Source organism: Xiphias gladius, chromosome 15 (assembly GCF_016859285.1).
Source record: "Xiphias gladius isolate SHS-SW01 ecotype Sanya breed wild chromosome 15, ASM1685928v1, whole genome shotgun sequence".
Lineage (NCBI taxonomy): Eukaryota > Metazoa > Chordata > Actinopteri > Istiophoriformes > Xiphiidae > Xiphias > Xiphias gladius.
In genome coordinates, this window is record NC_053414.1 from 14,721,135 (window position 1) to 14,740,348 (window position 19,214).

General features: G+C 38.3%; 1 protein-coding gene and 1 long non-coding RNA gene across 4 annotated transcripts; one reads left to right on the forward strand and one right to left on the reverse strand.

Annotated features, from left to right (window-relative positions):
• Positions 1-152: 152 nt before the first annotated feature.
• Positions 153-14,405, forward strand: gucy1b1 (guanylate cyclase 1 soluble subunit beta 1). The gene is made up of 13 exons (XM_040145899.1): positions 153-263; positions 569-642; positions 2,842-2,942; positions 3,067-3,185; positions 4,049-4,246; positions 5,386-5,616; positions 5,844-5,960; positions 6,748-6,881; positions 8,680-8,877; positions 10,685-10,922; positions 11,666-11,806; positions 13,913-14,067; positions 14,241-14,405. The coding sequence occupies exons 1-13, from the start codon at positions 261-263 to the stop codon at positions 14,386-14,388; spliced, it is 1,857 nt and encodes a 618-aa protein (XP_040001833.1). The 5' UTR covers positions 153-260; the 3' UTR covers positions 14,389-14,405.
• LOC120800089 lies at positions 6,630-18,040 on the reverse strand. Of its 3 annotated transcripts, none has more exons than XR_005708937.1 (5): positions 17,901-18,040; positions 16,800-16,933; positions 16,608-16,700; positions 8,720-8,847; positions 6,630-6,899 (listed from the first exon to the last, which is right to left on the reverse strand). It is a non-coding gene; the product is annotated as an uncharacterized LOC120800089 (long non-coding RNA). The 3 variants fall into 3 exon arrangements; XR_005708936.1 differs by having other exon boundaries at positions 6,845-6,904; XR_005708938.1 differs by lacking the exons at positions 16,608-16,700; positions 16,800-16,933 and having other exon boundaries at positions 6,845-6,904.
• Positions 18,041-19,214: the final 1,174 nt, after the last annotated feature.

Consider the following 19,214-nt stretch of genomic DNA (forward strand, 5'->3'; position numbering starts at 1 on the left):
GAAACCATCTATCTGCCTGAGGAGATCTCAGCTTCACCAGCGTCAGTTGGACAACGGCAGCTTCGTTCTCATTGGTCAAGGATGGCCCACGTAGGACCGTCTCCGCTCTGCTATTGGCCAGACTCGCGGTCAGTCACTGGCTGGGGGAAAAAAGGGCGGAATGGAAGCAGGGACACTCAGCATCTGTACCAAACGATGAGGGTTGTGTCAGATTCAACGGTTTTTGCTTAAAATAAGGAAAAAGAAGAGCAGCTGACAACATGGTATGGTATTACGGAGTCTGTGTTATGTTTTAACGCTGGTAAAATAGGCAGTTTGGGGCGCGACTCGATGCATTTTACATTTCCTGTTAGTGGACCACTATGTAGCTGTTGCACAGTAATTTGTATATCGTGTACTGTATATTAACAGGTGAACCGAACTGCAAGCGGATTGATTCTAAGTTTATAATATGGTTTGCTCGTGTGATATGGCGTGTAAAAACCCGCAGTCACGTATGCTTCAGGAAAAATTGTCTTTTTGCATGAAATAATATTTCACGTTGCTCGTGTTTTCCATAAATTCACAGTATGGCTTTGTAAATCACGCCTTGGAGCTCCTCGTTTTAAGGAACTATGGCCCGGAAGTGTGGGAAGACATCAAGTGAGTTTCTGGATCATGTGTTTACTATTCGGCCTTGTTGGTCTGGTATCACAGGTTGCACTGTAGCCAACCAGGCCACAACAAGGATGCAAGACAGGCCTACTGTACAGCTAGCTGGTTTTCAGCCCACACTTAGTCAGTGTTGTTGCCAGTAGGGATAGACATTTGCTTTTACTGTAATGATTAACCTCCATCCTCTGCAGGCTCACACTGAAACTCACATTAAGCTGGTAAAATAAAAAAAAATATCACCTTTAAAATTCAGTCCCACAGCAACTTCACTTTTAGTCAACCACTCCAGTCATGGGCTGGAAAACACTTATTTGAAGTATTCAGATCTCTTACTTGACTAGAAGTAGTGTTACAACAATGTAAAAAAAAAAAATGCTCCTGCATAAGTAAGATCAGCAAAATGTGCTTAAAAGTATCCTAAAAAGTCGAGGTGACCATTATGCAGAAAAAGGGCCCTGTGAGTGTTATTTCATATTATTTGATTATTGTTACTAATGCGTTAACGTAAAACTAACATTTTAACTTAGTTGCTGGTCAATTTGGAACTCATTTCTATAGCTTTATATATTGTTGGGTAGTTTCATGTATAACACTGTATCGTATTATATAAAAGGGTTGAATGTTTTGTATGTAAAAAATTTGCGAAGAAACTAGTGTCAACTAGTGTTGACCGACTGTTGTCAGACAAATGTAGTGGAGTGAAAAAATACAATATTTCCTTCTGAAATGTAGTGGAGGAGAAGTACAAAATAACATAAAATAAAAGTACTCGAGTACTCAAGTAAACTACCTCAAAGTTGTAGGAGTACTTGAGTAAATGTAATAAGTTACATTCTACCATTGTGTGGCTGTATGTTAGTGGCATTCTGCAAGCCATTGCAGACCGTTGTCGCTGTTCAGTGAAAACAATGTATGTTCACGTTTGGTGATTTTTTAAATTTTACGCATAAACTAAAGGATAATGTGTTCCTTCACGGGTTGCCGAAATTATTCTATCTCTTTTAAAGTTTAATCTACAACTTAAAATCCTTCATTATTAGTATTTTCTAAAAATGCAGTGTCACAAAGCTGAAAATAGGATTGTGTTTTTTCAAGCACGTGAAAATTTGACATTTTGGAGATATTGCGGTTTTCACAGGATAATGATGCCATGTATCATTTAGAGGGAGAATGTGGCACACCGCAGTCCAACAAGTAGTGAAAAAAAATCCCCCTCCTGGAGCAAATCCCACTTAAAATGTATTTTATTCTTCGTAATTATAAAGAATTTTTGTCAGTTACAACTTATGGGATGAATGTAATTCCACTCTCCAGTGTAATGTTAACATTTCATGTTTTCAGCATGTTAAAATATTTGGCTCCATCTAAGTTTATTTTTCATCTGTAGTCATAACTGCACTCGACCTGACCCTGCCTAAAAAGAAAGAAGGAAAATCAGCAGCAGCTGCCTTGTGTAAATGTTTTCAAAGTGGTCATTCTCCAGCCACCACAAAAAAACCATACTGCTGTGCCGCATCTCCAAATGTAGCTCATTCTTATTTAATCCACAGTTTATCATGTTTTGTTCTGTTTTCAGACTTGATGGGCTGAGTGATTTAAAATGAATTCTTATTTTCTTTCCAAAACCTTCCAAGGCTTGGTATGTTTTTCCAGCTGTTACAGGTTCTGATAAAATGGCGCATGCTGGTCAGGCCTGTAAATCATTTCTGTTTTCTCAGTTAAACAGTAGTAATCAGACCCTCATTATGATTTCTGACAATTTTTTAAAAACTGGATTGTCAAATGTATAAATAGCAAAGTGCACTCTGTGTTTGGTTTGCTTACTAAAGGAGCTGCAGTAGAAAAAAAAAGAAAACTAACCTAACTCTAAAACCTGATTTTCTGTGCTTGTTTCAGAGTGTAGTTTTAAAACCACACAACCACTTCAAAGCAATATGGAAACCTTTTTTTTATGTTACTTTTATATTAATGAAGACAGCTCACACCGACTGGCCACAAATAAGACTCAACAGTTGTCACTGACTTGTTCCTTTAAACAGAAGTGCCTCTGGGAATTAAGCAACAATAGAAACATAATTCCAAAAAGGCAGAGCTATTGGTTGCCTGAACAAGTTGCCTACAACGACTGTTTACTTCTGCACTAACATTTGCCGTGGCTCATGAGTAACAGCTTCACTTTGTTTTCAGGAGGGAGGCTCAGCTTGATATTGAGGGTCAGTTCCTTGTTAGAATCATTTATGACGATGCCAAAACATATGATCTAGTTGCGGCTGCAAGTAAAGTTCTCAGTAAGTGACAGCAATTTTCTTTTTAAATGATTGTAAATAAAAACATTATACATGTGATATATGTTACGTGTAGGCAACGTGTATCACAAGCTGAGATAATAATACTCTCTGTTCTGTATTTCAGAGATCAATGCAGGAGACATCTTGCAGATGTTTGGGAAGATGTTTTTTGAATTTTGCCAAGAGTCAGGATATGACACCATCTTGCGAGTGTTAGGATCAAATGTTCGTGAATTCCTGCAGGTAGGCTCTCTCCTTCTTGCCTGTAGGAGAGGTGGATGGAAATCCTCTCTATAATCATACGTAAAATTATTCCGATAAGATTGTCGGACTCACAATGGACAGTTTAAAAAAGAAAAAAGAAAAAAAAGAATGAAAATATATGCAGCTGAAACATATCGTCATTTTTATTCCATGCATTATTCCTCTTTGTCAAAACCTGGCACCTACATTACCCACAATGCAAGTGAACCGATGAGAGTTCTGTTGGAGATCTGGGTGTGTTATGCTAATGTATTCATGAGGCGTTAGCCTCAAGCAGAGAGATCTAGTAGGCTCAATTCTTTCAAACTCCATACCCCACGGAGTGTTTTCCTTTTCAAACTTGTAGTCTTTTGTGGCTCTGGATGAGCTTCGCCAAGTCTGACAAAATAACCCTTGATGATGTTATAGTGATGTCATCGGGGTCATCTCAGATTGGGCTTGAGCCTGTGTTACAAACTGGGGGTGTGACGTTTCAAAGACATGAGAGAATTATGTCTTTGTCTTGGGAATTAACTGGGCAAGAGGGTCTAGTCAAAGATACTATTGTGTGTGGATTATGGGAATTGTAGGATCCAGTGTTTTTGGTGCTTGACCCATAATAGGAACTAAAAGGCAGGATATCTCACAATCTACTGCTTCCATTTTGAATATTTGATTTTTAATCTGCCTCTTAGAAGTCCCCCATTGTTACGGAAGTGCAACACTGAGTAATGGGAGTGGCCCTTTAATGTCAAATGTATTTTGTACGGCATCATCATCTAATTTATTATACCTCAGCCAGGTTTTAATTCAATGCGCTGTGTTTGAATGTTGCATGTTTTACTGTTGATCAAAATTTTCAGAATTTGGATGCACTACATGACCACCTGGGTACGATTTACCCTGGGATGAGGGCTCCCTCATTTCGCTGCACCGATGCCGAGAAGGGAAACAATCTGATTCTTCACTACTACTCAGAGAGAGAAGGCCTGCAAGACATTGTGATTGGCATCATTAAAACTGTCGCTCAACAAATCCACGGAACAGAGATAGAGATGAAGGTCTGCTTTGCTGTTTTTGTTCCCTTTTTGTGCACAGTGAACTTTCCGCTCTAATGGCTCTCTTTGCTGCTACTGATGAATGAAGATGACTTTATGTTTTTCCCAGTTCCTCTCTAATTTAGGGTGTAATGTTCAATGAAGCCTTTTAGTCCCTGTAATGCTCTGTGTGAGAACGTGTACGTTTGTGTCTTCGAATATAATTGAGGAGGTTATAACGTGGAGATTAAACAACAGAAATTTGAAAAATATTCAAAATGGGAACAGAGCTGTGCTGTGACAACTGCAGTTCAGCAGTGAGTTTTTGGCTAATGTCTGTGACTCAGAGGATATTTTTAGATCTAAGATATAGAGTCTTTAGCTTGGAGATGTCGGAGGTATTTCGGGAAATTCTTTCTTCCATGGTTTTATTCTAACTTTGTCTAACTGTTGTGGCCATCAACTGCATGTTTATTACATAATTATTCCTGAGGAGATAAATTTTTTTTTTTTTTTTTTACTTCGGCTCAGTTTACTCGACCACCCTAATCTGATTTAGTCTAAACTAGTACGAAAAAAATGTAACAGCACGATATCATAAACTGTCATTGGTATTTCTATGTGTATGGTAATGTTCAGCCCACAAATCAAAGTCTGTAATCTATACAGATAACTGCGGTATGTTATTGTCTTCAGACATCTACTGTACTTTGGCTGGAGTTTTATCTTTGTTTCATAAGCGAGTGACATTTTCTCCCAAACCTAATCATATTGTACAGACAGGATAATATTTTTCAGCAACTGTGTGTGTAATGAAAGAACAGAAAATGGCAGACGCTCTAAATGTGACACCCAATTTCTGGAAATATTAGCCAGTGTTGCTGTGGCAACAGGGTGCAGAGACAGCAGCTTGACGTCAGCGTGCCTTATGCCCATAAACCCACAGAATGTCATTTTACACCCTCCTAATTTTAGAATAATATTATTAATGGAAAATCAATGACACTAATATGGCAAAGGTGAAATATTTAATTAAAAACATCTTATTGGCACAACCATTTGCCACAATATAGTCAAGTTTAAATTCATTTTAACTTCATTATTTCTACAATGTAACAATAAAATCATGATTTGATCAATTATTTTTACTTCATCTGATACAGATGATCCAACCGAAAAGTGAGGAGTGCGACCACATCAAGTTCCTCATCGAGGAGAAGGACTCAGAGGAGGAGGCGTTCTACGAGGATCTGGATGGTTTCGAGGAGAACGGCACGCAGGAGACGCGGATCAGTCCGTACACATTTTGCAAGGCCTTCCCGTTCCACCTCATGTTCGACAAGGACCTGATGCTCACACAATGTGGGAACGCCATTTATCGAGTTCTGCCGCAGGTGCACAATCACATCCAATTATACCTAAAGTGCAGCAAACGTTAGTTCATAAAGTCAGAAGTCTCGATGATGTTTTTGTAGGACTTCTATTTGTCTCAAACTGAGTAGTGGACTGCAGTTTTTCGCTGCCGAGAAAGTTGCAGTGATTTATTACACAGATAACTAATATTACAATGATTTCTAAGATCATATGACTGAAATAAGCCTATTTTTCTTTTATTCCCCAGCTCCAGCCTGGCACCTGTATCCTCCCTTCAGTTTTTTCTTTGGTCCGTCCTCACATTGACTTCAGTTTTCATGGCATCCTTTCCCACATCAACACTGTCTTTGTTCTGCGAAGCAAGGTACATATGACATGTACCACAGTTTTTAATCACAGCGTTGTTGGCTGATCACAGCCAATACTTCTGCTATATTAGAATACTTTTCTACGAGACAAAAAGCACTAACACAGACCCAAGTCTAAACGATCAAAACACAGTTGGATTGTACACAACAGAATGTGTTTATAGTCTTATATATTAATATTGATGAGCTCACTTATATTTTTAGAAGCTGTATTACTTTGACTTTATGGGTTTCATCAACACTAATGATGATGGAATTGTTTGCATGCAGATATTATTGAGCATTTGAGCAATTAATCAAGGAAATTAATACGTAGAATTTTATATAGACCTTTATGCAAGGAAGAAAGAGTGCAAAGATCTAAAGGTCGAACTGAAAAACTGAGAAAGGACAAAGGGGAAAGGCAAAGCAAATTTCACGAGGAGCACAGATTTCATTAAGACATTAGATGGAAACTCAGGTAAAAAAGTAAGGGAAAAATACAGTAAGAATAGAAAATAGTTGAATTTGTGTACTTGTGTGTGCTCATGGGACAGTAAATGTTTAGGTGTGAAGAGACTTGTCTAAAAAAGGCTACCACTCCTGGGATGCTACATAAGCCATGATACAAGAAAAAAAGAGTTAAACACATAAAATCTGAACTAATGCTCTTCACTGGCAAATGATGCACATAACACATACAAATTTATTATAAAGAGTGAGCTGAACTGGTGCCCAGTTTTGAGGCAGATTTAGAGGAGAACATATGATGAAATATTCATAAGTGTGCTGTAATCCTGACAGGAGGGCCTGCTGAATGTGGAGACTGTAGAGAACGAGGACGAGCTGACGGGGGTGGAGATCAGCTGTCTGAGATTGAAAGGACAGATGATTTACTTGCCAGAGGCGGAGAACATCCTTTTTCTTTGTTCACCCAGGTAAACCCACAGCGCAGTCTGTCCTGACAGAAGCACAGATTGAACATACGCACCAAAACACAGATTTGTTTTTACCTACTGAATGGAAACAAGCAAAATTTCTGACAAAGATAAAAGTCCTGAAAAACAAAGTGTTAATTTACTTTGATGAATGCCTTTGCACTTCTATTTATAACGAAATAAAAACTCTGATAATAATATACATACAGATGACTATATACATAAACCACAATTTTAAGCAAAATTGAGAAGCTGTCATAATTTGCTACGCTTGCTCGAATGCCTCGACAGTGTTCGTTTTTCGTCCACTGTTCCCTCATTACCAGTATATTGACTATATGCTGGAAGGTTATCTCGAATGTGTTAGTACTTTTCTCAGTTATGTTTGTCCCCTATTTAAAGAAAAATATTCTATGACGATAAATGCAGAGTATGACATTACGATAAACTTTTCACAATATTCTCTAACATACCCTTTTAATTTTCATTTATCAGTACAAGAACAGTTTATATTCTGTATTCTTCCAATGTAATTATTGAGACTACTCATTTTAAAACACAGTGTCAAATCATCTCCATCACTTAACATTATGAAAAACTGATTAATTTCAGACAGAGACACACACAGACACAGACACACACACGTTATCTATGGTGACAAATCAATCACAGGATTAATCGAACCAGAAAAAGCCTCAGACGACACCCTGATGAAAGCCAGGTAACATTTGGTGAATAAAGCATGGTGTACTGGAGAGGAGTTGTGTAACCTCTTTCAGTTTTGAGGCAAATGTTACCCAGACAGGAGTAAATTCAGGTGCAGATTAATATGTTCTAGCAAGTTACTGTATACAGCATCAAGCTTTGGCTACACAGGCAGTAATTGTTAGTAGGAAAAATAGATTGTTGGTTTTGGTCTCTTAAGGGAAATATAGAATATATACGTTTATCCTCTAACGGAATATTTTTCTGCCATGCATGTGTCTTTTAAAATAAATTATTCACAATATTCTGTTCATGTACTTTAAATGTTGCAACTGGAAGAAAATGATTGATGAACTGCGGGAAAAAATGTCAACAGAAAACCTTTTTTTGATTTGCTTGTAGTTCAGATATGTTCATAATCACAGTAAGGGCAATGAGGTTATTCATTTCAGTCAATTAAGCAATTAAGCTCAAATGTATTTTGCTTTTATGCTCTCATAAACAAATATATGTGTAGGTACATGGCAAGAGAGAACAGCCCCTTACAGAAACAAAGAAACCTGTGAGCTGTTAATGACATTCATTCTTCTGTTGTGACCTCCATTAGCCCCTGTGGCCCAGATAGAACCAATCAGAAATTTCTAGTGAAATATCGGACGCAGGAGAGCAGGGATCAAGAGATCTTGTCCTCACAGACCGGAGACACTTTGCAAGGCTGCCGTCTGACAGAAAAAAACAGGGGCTGAAACTGAGAAGCATGGTCATTCGCCTGACCTGTGAAGTCTCATACGGTACAGTGTCTGACCTCATTCCACAAGAAGAACATTTATCTGGAGACAGTCAGTTCAGCCCTGAAAGGAAGATGGTTATCTCACTGCTGGCGCTTCATACTTGATGCTCTATTTAATTTATGCTCATCCTTGATATGAGCAATAACAAGAAACAAGTCTGCGTTTTTAACTGCTACCACAAACACAAATCAGACGTTTTCAGCAATTTCTCTGTGGAAATAACTGTGACACCAGCAATAATTAATACATATTTCACAGTTTTCTCCTTTCTGTGATAAACTGTTTTCTGTTTTTGTGGTTAGTGTCATGAACCTGGATGATCTTACACGAAGGGGGCTGTACCTGAGCGACATCCCGCTACACGACGCCACGCGGGACCTAGTCTTGCTGGGCGAGCAGTTTCGTGAGGAGTACAAGCTGACCCAAGAGCTGGAAATCTTGACGGATCGTCTGCAACACACACTCCGGGCCTTGGAGGACGAGAAGAAAAAGACAGACAGGTTTGATTGTTCTGATTAATCTTCTCTCTTTTTAGTTTTTAATTTAGCCCATATAATCACTGTAGCTCCTGCCTTTAGTAAATGACAATAGATTTATTATAAACACAAACCACTGTGTCATATAAAAGCTTAAGAAATGTTCCTCAGACCTAATATTTAGATATCAGGCCAGTTATTTATTTGACCCAATCTCAGCAATGTAAGAACTGTAAATTAAAATTTGGGCAAACTTTTGACCCACCCAAACTATGGCATTCACACAACTGTGAGCCCTTTGAGCCAGCTCGTACCACCACGCTTGACTTGTGATCCTTTAAAACCAGTCAACTCGTGAACCCTTGTAAACGTATAAATATTCCTATGACCTGGGAGCAGTTCAAACAAAGACCAATTTTTACCTTTTAGGATGATTTAATCGGCCTTTTTTCATAGGCCTGAAGAGGTTAAACTACCAAGGAAATGCCATACTGTTCAGTACCGGAAATATATGTTTTTCTTCTCTACTAACTTGTTAATCATCGTAACCCCATATACTTCTCCTGTGCCCCCTTAGAGGGGTCCCGACCCCCAGGTTGGGAACCACAGTTCTAAGTAGTTACCTAGTTTTTCTGTACCCACCCAGATTTATCGGTGTTTACAAACTTTTCCTTCTACTTAGTTCCTGAGAAAAAGTGTGTATTACAGTCATAAATATTTATAATTATATACCACAACCCTGTGAATATCTGTAGCTTACGAGTCAACCCCAAACTCACTATGATATATGTGTAATAACACTGGTGTTATTATTTTATCTTCCCTCCTTGGAAAAATTAATGGCAAAGATTGTTCATGAGTCTCTCTTTTAGGAAGACAAAAGAACATTCCTCAAGTATTCCCTTTTATGGAAAGACTTTAGTAAGGAAACACTGAAGATACAGCAAGACACTAGTAAGTCTCAGTCCAATACAGTTATGTTGAGGCTAAGTGACAGTAGGACCACTTTGGGTTCCAATCTACTGTTATAAGTCGATCTTAGCTACTCTTCAGTCCCTGTTATGGTGAAGACAGCCAGTTAGTTTTGACTCTGGCTTTCAGAAAAGGGCCTGTCATAGTAATTTGGCACAGCAGTGGGTGACAGCTGGAGAGGAGCACGGAGGTGGAGCATGGTCTTTATTAAGACTGCTGTAGCAGCCCTATCTTCTCATAGGGAAAGACTTTCACTCTCCTGTTGGATCCCTATATTATTATTCTGGCCATTCTCCGGTGCTTCGGGCTCTGAACATTGATTAGTATTCATGGCTCCTCTCTAAATATTTAAGAGAACTGATGCTTCACCGTCATTGCATTTTCAGAGCTTTACAACAAAACAATGTTTTCCAGTCATGAAAACACAAGTTTATGAATGTTTTTGCTCCTGTTTACCTCATAGGAGAAACCGCCCTTGTATGTGAATCGTTAAAGATGATAAAGATAAATGTGCATAGTCTCGTCTCCTGGGTAAATACTGTATAGTCTATATGCATGTGCAGATTTCTGTGTGGTGACTGTTATCTGTATGTATCATGTGTCCTCGAATTATGATGCATCATGGAAGGTATTTTGCTTTTAAAAGGAAGCCATGATCTAAACGTTACCATAGAAACACCACCCTCCCATCTGAGAGCAGCTTGCATAGCGAAATGACCAAACGGTGGTGGGTGAGCGAATAAAAATGCTGATCCAAAGGATGGACTTCAGTCTGGCAGCCCCAGCCCATTAATCTGCTGCTCGAGCGCACCATAACTACACTTTTGCTCAAAATGTTCATTCCTCTTCTTCCTTTTAGATTACTCTATTCCGTTCTGCCACCATCTGTTGCCAACGAGCTGCGACACAAACGGCCTGTCCCGGCAAAACGCTACGACAACTTGACCATCCTCTTCAGCGGCATTGTAGGATTTAATGCCTTCTGCAGCAAGCATGCCTCAGCCGAGGGAGCCATCAAGATAGTCAACCTGCTCAATGATGTTTACACGCGTTTTGACATCTTGACAGACTCTCGCAAGAACCCTTATGTATACAAGGTTGGAAGCAAGCATTGTACCATGACAGTATATCACCTGTGTTTGTAACGTTCTCTCAGTAAAGGGGTAAAAAGAACTGGATTTATGTAGGAAAGTGATAATGATCAAAGTGTACAAAAGACCACAATTCTATTGTCAGGAATTGAGAATTTGAGTGTTTTCAACCACAATGTTCTCAGCTGGTTCTTCACTTTAAATGCACGAGCGAAGCCCCGTGACTCTCTGGTGAATAATGTTATGCAATTATCCACATACAAGTCAGTAAGAGAGTATTTATATCCGTTGACTTGAGTTTTTCACCATAAGAAAAACAGTACCAACTTCTAAACACAGTCTAGTTTTACAGAGGGACTGCACCATTTTATAGGCCTCATGCAGAAGATTTACACTCCATGCTTTCAGACAAGAATGCACTTTAAGAAGGCAAACAGACCTTGGCACTTCCAGGGGGATCGGCTTCAGGCACTGGGTCACCAAAAGAAGTAATATTTACTCTACAAGCTGAATGGCTTGGTGGTCTTGGGGTTTTAGCGGGGCTCAAAGAGGCCCTGAATGTCTTAAAGCTGATGTAAGTGTTTAAGTGTTTATCTCAGGGTGTTTCAGTTTATTTCTAGCGGCACAGCACATTCAAGAAAACTCCCTCTGAAGCACAGTGGGAACAGATGATTTGACGTGAAATGAAAGTAAAAGGAAATACGGTATCATTTACGTGAAGAATGACGAAAATGTTTTTCTTCGTACAGGTGGAAACAGTAGGTGATAAGTACATGACAGTGAGCGGCTTGCCAGAGCCGTGCACGCACCACGCCAAGTCAATCTGCCACCTCGCTCTCGACATGATGGAAATTGCTGGACAAGTCAAGGTGGATGACGAACCAGTACAGGTGTGATATGAATCTCTGAAGCATCAGGCTTCAGAAAATATCTTTTGTATTTTCTGGCTATTGACTCATTTAAAAGTTGTGTTAAGGCTGTTATATACTACATACTGCCATTTGTAGGGTAGACAGATTGTTCACCAATTAAGCTACCTTGAGCACACACCTAATTAGTTTTATATATAGTATATTTTTTCATTTATATTTCAGCTATACACACTAAATGTAAGGTTGAGCCCCTTGCACACTTCAGACTTTTTTCCAATGAGCGCAGCTGCAAGGAAAACACATTTACGAGAAGTGGAGAAACAGACCTTTTGCAGCTTGTTAAATTAATTCAGTGAATCAGAGTATGTTTATATTTCGGTTTTAAAGAAGGTGCTGACGGTGCTGCAGTACTTTTGGTTTGACTGAGTGGAAGTGGCAGGATACGCGGGAGAGCTTCCCGTGCATTGTCAGGTGAAGCTCATGATGGAGGTGGCACATGGCTGTCTGCGGCCCACAGGAGACTCAGCAGCGATGAGGACTGTTGTGCATGGGGAATTCGGCAAATTTGGAGAAATTAGAAAAACTGGATGAAAACGGAAAAATTTGCAAAAAAAAAAAGCAAAGAACAAAAAAACCAGGATGAATTTAAATAAGGAAATGAGTGCTGGCAGGAAAGTCTAAGAATCTTTTTAATGCAACATTATCCACTGTAAATGTTTTTTTTAAATGATAATAAGTTTAAGCATCAACATTTTTTTCATTTTATTAACTCTCCACATAATATTATAGATTGACATAATTTTGCCCTCAAAAACCTCAAAATTAGATTTTCATACTGGCAAAGTTTGTGTGTGTGTACTGTATGTGAATGCTAATTAGCAGTATCTCTCAATTTCTCAAGTATCATTTATATCCCTGTTGGATAGTTTCTCTTTAGTATTGCTGTTTGGCTGTGTTTGGCTCATTTTGTTAGGATTTTCCGACTGATTTCTGTCACATATTTAATTATTTTTGCTGTTTTTTTAAGCAATACGTCTTTTATTTTGGCAAAGATAATTTGGGCTTTTTAAAGCTCTGTTAACGCAATACATATTAAAGTGCTGAGTGTCAGACGTCTTCTTGAGCTGAAAAATAATGCTTCAACCTAATATGACCTAACTCTTTAGCCTTGGGTTTTTTTTTTTTTTTGCTGATTGATTTTAGAATAACTGTGTCTGTGCATCTGGACATATTTCCACAGTGAAGTAATAAGCTGTGAAAAGTTGGAGAAAAAACAGCAGACTTTTGTTTAACTGACTGTTACAGATTGTTATTGTATCAATGACTGTTGAGACCTAACTTTGGAAAATCATGTCTGCTTAACAAAAGGCTGTTTATTTTGGGACATGGAACTGGCTGAAGAGGAGTCCGGTTTAGTAGCAGAACCAGACTCAAATCATCTCACAATCCTGTAGCTAAAAATAGATACTCATTTGTCCCAGACACTCTCAGCATGTTCATGCTATGAAGAAAATAAGCACTGAAGTGCCTACAAGTTCAAGTGTAAATATCAGTCTGTAGATACCCTGGGGCTGCTTTTGGAATTTCTAGTTTATTGCAAACCAAAAAACCTTAAAAAATCCAATTTTGTGCATGGAGTGATTTCTGGTGAAGTTAACCTTATATCCACCCACCAAATGTTGCACCTTTTCAGTCGATAGCTTTAACATTTTGTGCCAACATTCAGCTGGATAGCTGCTTGCATTTTTTTTTTTTTTTTAAATCTTGCCCTCTCTGTGCAGCAAAAATAATTTACCTAGTCCTCGAGTTAACATTTACAGAGGTTTATTTGAATGGTAGGATAGTTTTTTCTTAAACTCAGTGCATCTTTTGTTGGTGTAGTTTTGAAGTAGATGCATCAGGTGTCATGGGCTGCTTTAAGTAATGAATTTACTTCAAATAACTAATGATAAGTAATGTGGATATCTTAAACTAAATATTTAGGCTAGATTTTGCCAGTATTTGACAAGAGGTAGGGATGTCTTTGACATATTTATTGGCTTGAGTTAAATTATATTCAACATACAGTGGAATAGTAATGGCTTGTATGAAGAGTCTCCCCTTTTCACTCTCCTTTCTTTCCAGATTACTATTGGGATCCACACAGGAGAAGTGGTGACTGGGGTGATTGGCCAGAGGATGCCCAGATATTGCCTTTTTGGAAATACAGTCAACCTCACAAGTCGTACCGAAACTACTGGTGAAAAGGGAAAAATAAATGTCTCAGAATATACTTATCGGTAAGTCAAGGTACCTCCTTGTTCCATACCAGTGGCATATTGTGTACAGAAAGATATCCCTATTTGGTGTTCTTTGTTGACATAAAAATCTCAAATATAGTCAAAGTGAGATAAGAATTCACCCAGGACGCACAGAGTGAAGGATTTGCGATGGTGTTGACGTTGTGTTCCAGGTGTTTGCAGTCTGCTGAGAACGCTGATCCTCAGTTTCATTTGGAGTATCGAGGCCCCGTCACCATGAAAGGAAAGAAGGAGCCGATGAAGGTGTGGTTTCTTTCCAGGAAGCCCACTGACACAGAGTCCACCACAGTTAAAGCCTAACTATTCAACACTAAAACATCATGAGTGTCAGCTAGTGAAAGCTTCACTTTGGTACCATCAAGGGAAATTCTGAGGCAGGGATGAGATGGATCAGATGTATAAAGAGAGATAATTTATCCACAGACATGCAGATATTTTTAATATGATGAACCACAGTTTTGTCAAAGTGAATATGAACCTGTTTCATTGCTCTCCCTGCTTCTTTTGATGCTTGCCCATGATCTGTCATTAACCCTCACTATATTTTTTTAGCGTACACACAATATTGGCAGTGTTTCATGAATATTAAAAGGTTAGTGATACAGTATATGGTACATTCAAGTTTAATTTTCCATTTTCCATCTACCTAAAATTTTTGTAGTTGCTAATTTTGTCAGTTACTGTATTTTCCCTGAAGCCTGCCAAAAATACTGAGAATCTATAGTCTTTAATCTGTCAGCCAAAATAACTAACTTCACTTGAGATTAATAAAATACAGTATTTTTAACCACTGTCATTTTCACTTTTAGAATGACAACGATAAAGTCTTTTAAAGTGAAAGATTTGACTTGTGAGTGTAATACAGATGCACCTTTTTTCTGCTTTAATTACAAAAAAAAAAAAGATACTTAGGCTTAGTATCATTACATTTCTGTCACCCTTTGAGGGACCCATTTTGACCCATTAGGACCCATTGGAGTCGAGATATATAAGGTTTTACACTGAATATGTTACACTGGCATCAAGACCATTAAAATAAATAAGACATGAGATATTATAAATGTTGTATTTATATAGATTCATATCATCATGTTCATTAGTTATTTGGCACAGAAGCTACTGTTCTAACTTGATTCTTATGTTGAAATTCAAAGATGTATTTCTTGTTTAGTTATTTCTTAAAAGTCACAGTTCATACAGTCTTGAGCCATTAGTCAACCTGTATCATCATGTATCTATCACTGAATCATAAATAAAAATGCACACTATACACTACTTTATTTAATATATTTATTGCGCCTCTATACTTACCACACATTCACTTTTTTCACCTTCTGTGAAATAATATTGAGTACTGTTTTCAGTTCTACTGTATGTTGTTAATATATTCTTAAAGACCTACTTATTTATTGTTAACATGTTACTTTGTATTTATTCTTTTATTTCGTAAGAACTCTTTAGTTTAAATATAATGATCACCTTTAGAAAAGAAAAATATATAGTATATTTTAGTATGGATGAAACTGCTGTATGCACATCCATCATATTTATAATTAAAGTAAAGTAAGTAAGTAAGTGTGTGTTATGTGTTTGAGTAATGCCTATATGTACTGTGCTTTTTCAGTAGATTTTTCCAGATTCATTATTATTACACCTCACGTTATGTCCTTTGCAAGGAATCCTCTCCAGCAAATCCAGCTTCTGGAATCAAACAGGTGCCTCTTGTACTGTACAAGCGCATTTCTGTGGTTGTAAGACATGACTGTTTTATTTTAATTATGTTTTTGTTGGGAAGTTAACTAATAAAAATAGCCTTGAGAAGTGTTGTTTACCTGATATTTTCCTCTGTACAGTGCAAACTTTTCTGACAACCAGCATATTGTGGCTCTAATAATGACCAAGCTTTACAGTTTAACAGAAAAAAAAGTTATGCATGGTCATTACTTTCACCGAAGGCAGTGTTGTAATGCAGTGTTAGTCTGGGACATGAGTGTTATTGGACACAGAGCAGCCATAACTTTGAGAATGCTGATTCCTTTGTAAAGGTCTCTCTCTGGTGGCCAGTCAGAGGATTACAATCCTGGGGATGGAACATCCATAAATTAGACGTCTCCACAGACGTCTCTGTCACTGTGCAGATCTGACACATCTGCTATTGTTATGGTCACTAAATTGTATTTTTCACTCAGTTAATTTAATTATATGGTGGGGTTGTCACAAAGTTATTGCAATTTTTCATTAGTTATATTAAACAACATAATTATGCTTGTTAGGCCTGCATTGATTGAAAGCCCTATGTGTGAAATATCACAGTATACACAACATAATTACATGCATGTTCTATTATATGGAAGATTTCTGGACAGATAAAATTTGTTCATTTTTAGTTCCATATTTCTTTAATTTTTTTAGTTTTATTTTTCATTATCTTATTCTTGTTTTCTATCAGTTAGATTGTGAGTTTAGGGCATATGGTTTAGGGGGCAAGTACCTTCTTGATGTCACACATTATCACCTACTTGTCTGTGGTCCCCATAATCCAATCAGGATTAACTCCCCTTTGCTTTACTGCATAAAACGCCAGGCTGCCCCTTTCTCTCCCTTATGAAGACCTGTAATAGTCGAAACAATTACTTCAGTTGTTTCATGAACTAGTGCTGTGCAAAAGCTTTAGGCACTTTAGATGTTTAGATTCTTATCCATCACAATACCATCAGGGAGGCGTCTGATCGGTCCCGAATTCATTCATTCATTCATTCCCCAATTCATTCTGCAGCATGAAAACGATCCCAGACATAGTGGTCTGGCCCCCGCAGAGCCCCGACCTCAATATCATGGAGTCAGTCTGGGGATTACATGGTGAGACAGAAGATGATGAGACAGCCTGAATCCACAGAAGAACTGTAGCCCATTCTCCAAGATGCTTGGAACAACCTAGCTGCCAAGTGCCTTGAAAAACTGTGCACGGGTGTGGCTACGAGAGCTGGTGCTGTTTTAAAGTCAAAGGGTGGTCAAACAATGTATTCTTTTGATTTGGATTTACTGCACTTTGTAAGAAGTCAACTGATAAATAAAAACACAAAACAATACACATTGAATCACAGGAATGCAAAATGAAAAAGGTCAACCAAACTCAAGGAGAATGATCACCCAACTTTTCAGCTTCACTCAGCTTTTTACTTTTATCCCCCCCACCCTCCTTGTTAAGCCTCTTTCAGCCCGTAGTTATGGTTTTAGAGAAAACGTCTGAAAACCTCACTGTAAACTCACTACCTCCTTGCCCGAACCAGTGATGCCAGATTAGACTGACAAAAAGAAGCCCAACGTTTAATTTTCATTTAAATATACATAGAATACGAGATTAAACATCGTTATCATTCAATGTTTTATGGATAATGTCCCATTGGTTACATTACGTATATGTACAGATTTAACGCTAAACTTTCACAAAGTTACGCTGTGGACTACAAATTGAGCCCCGTTTTTCAGCCATTATACTTTGACATTTTGGGAAATTATACACGCCGAGTCCGCTATTAGCAGTTCCTGTTTTTTGTGCACTATTGCATGTACAGACAACTATCAACGAATTACTCTGATACTGAAGAAAACTTAAAAACGTGATGATTCTCAGGCAAGTTCTGGAGTTACAAGGAGCGTCTTTTTTTCCCTATAATTTCTGGACATGATTGCAAAGGACATCGATATCCTCGGAAACTGTAGGTCAATCTGAAAAATGTATATCAGTTTTGGCGTTAAGATCTGACTGATGTATAAGTCAAATTGTGTTTAAAAAGATTAAGGTGGGCTACCTTACTCGCTGCTGCCAATGCTGCAACTGTGGGCCATGATGATGATGACAATTTCCTGTTGTTTTCAGAGAACTTGCGCACGCCTGTCCCCTTTACCTTCCACCATATCTTCCTCCCTTCCTCAGGGACCTCCCTCACAGTTTGGAAACCTCTGGGACAAGGACGAACTTTGGGTTGATACCGCCCAGTTATTATTTGGTGCCCAGCTTGTGCCTCAACTGTATTATCATTCATTGTCATTAGTTTCTCTAAGAGACAATTAATCGTTTAAAAACACAGAGGGTCGTTTAAAAGCATTTACTGTTGTTTTTGCAGCTCAGAATACCCAAAGACAACCAGGGCAAACATTACGTTTTGTCAGGTGGCCAGACATACGAATCCCAATGAGAGCTAATGCCAGCTGGTGGTTGCTTTACTGTCCAACAGTTAACAGCCAATTCCCCAAAGCTTGTGGTGAAGAAAGCAGCATGGAGCAAGCTAAACATCAAGATTAGTTTCAGGAGCAGGTGGAGACCAAATCGGAGCTCAAAGAGTGAATACATGTATTGGAGATGACCAGGAACAAACTCCAACTGAATACCAGTGTTGCTTTGTGCGGACTGGATGGGCAAGTTAGAACAATTATATTGATAACAGGCCTTTTTCACATCACGCATTTTGACACGTAGTAGTGGGAAAACTGGTGTAATTAATAACATTAGTGATGGCTGCAGCCCGTTTCGGTCCAATATAAAAACTTCCGTGCCCTGCTATTGTGCTAGTGATTTATTGAGGAAACTGAATGGAATGGAGCCATTGTTAGTGTTATTAATTAAACCTATCTTGTTTTCTGCCAAAATTAGTCAAAATGTCACCTGTAAAAAGGCTTTTCTGATTGTAGCCATTTTTCTGAAATATAACCTTGCAGACATACACATTTACTCAAACAGAGTCTGAGTCACTGTAACGACATACCTCTCCTTATATGCGCCATGTTATCATTTTGTATGTAGTGTTACAGCGGATACTACAACTAGGATCAAACCTTGTGTGATATACTGTAATTGTGTTAAAGATTAGCTTCAGCAGGGCTTAGCCAAGTATGTCTCAATCTCACCTATCAATGTCATCCCTGCAGTCATAGTAGAAAGGTCTTTTCTGTGATAAGGGGGAGATTCATTGAGAGTGAAGTGAATGTCTGGCAAAGGTCTCTCGTGCCAAATGGAAAAATTTGAAGTAAACTCAGATGAGAGAGAATTGACATGTTGCGCATGTTTTATTCATCCCTTTGTCAGACTTGGCGGGAATGTTTAATAAGTACTTTTTTAATGTGTA

Bases quoted from the DNA above. Each gene is read 5' to 3' on its own strand.
- gucy1b1 (XM_040145899.1), top strand. The intron at 11,807-13,912 runs GTGTGATATGAA...CTTTCTTTCCAG, and splicing joins TGGATGACGAACCAGTACAG to ATTACTATTGGGATCCACAC. The intron at 14,068-14,240 runs GTAAGTCAAGGT...GTTGTGTTCCAG, and splicing joins GTCTCAGAATATACTTATCG to GTGTTTGCAGTCTGCTGAGA.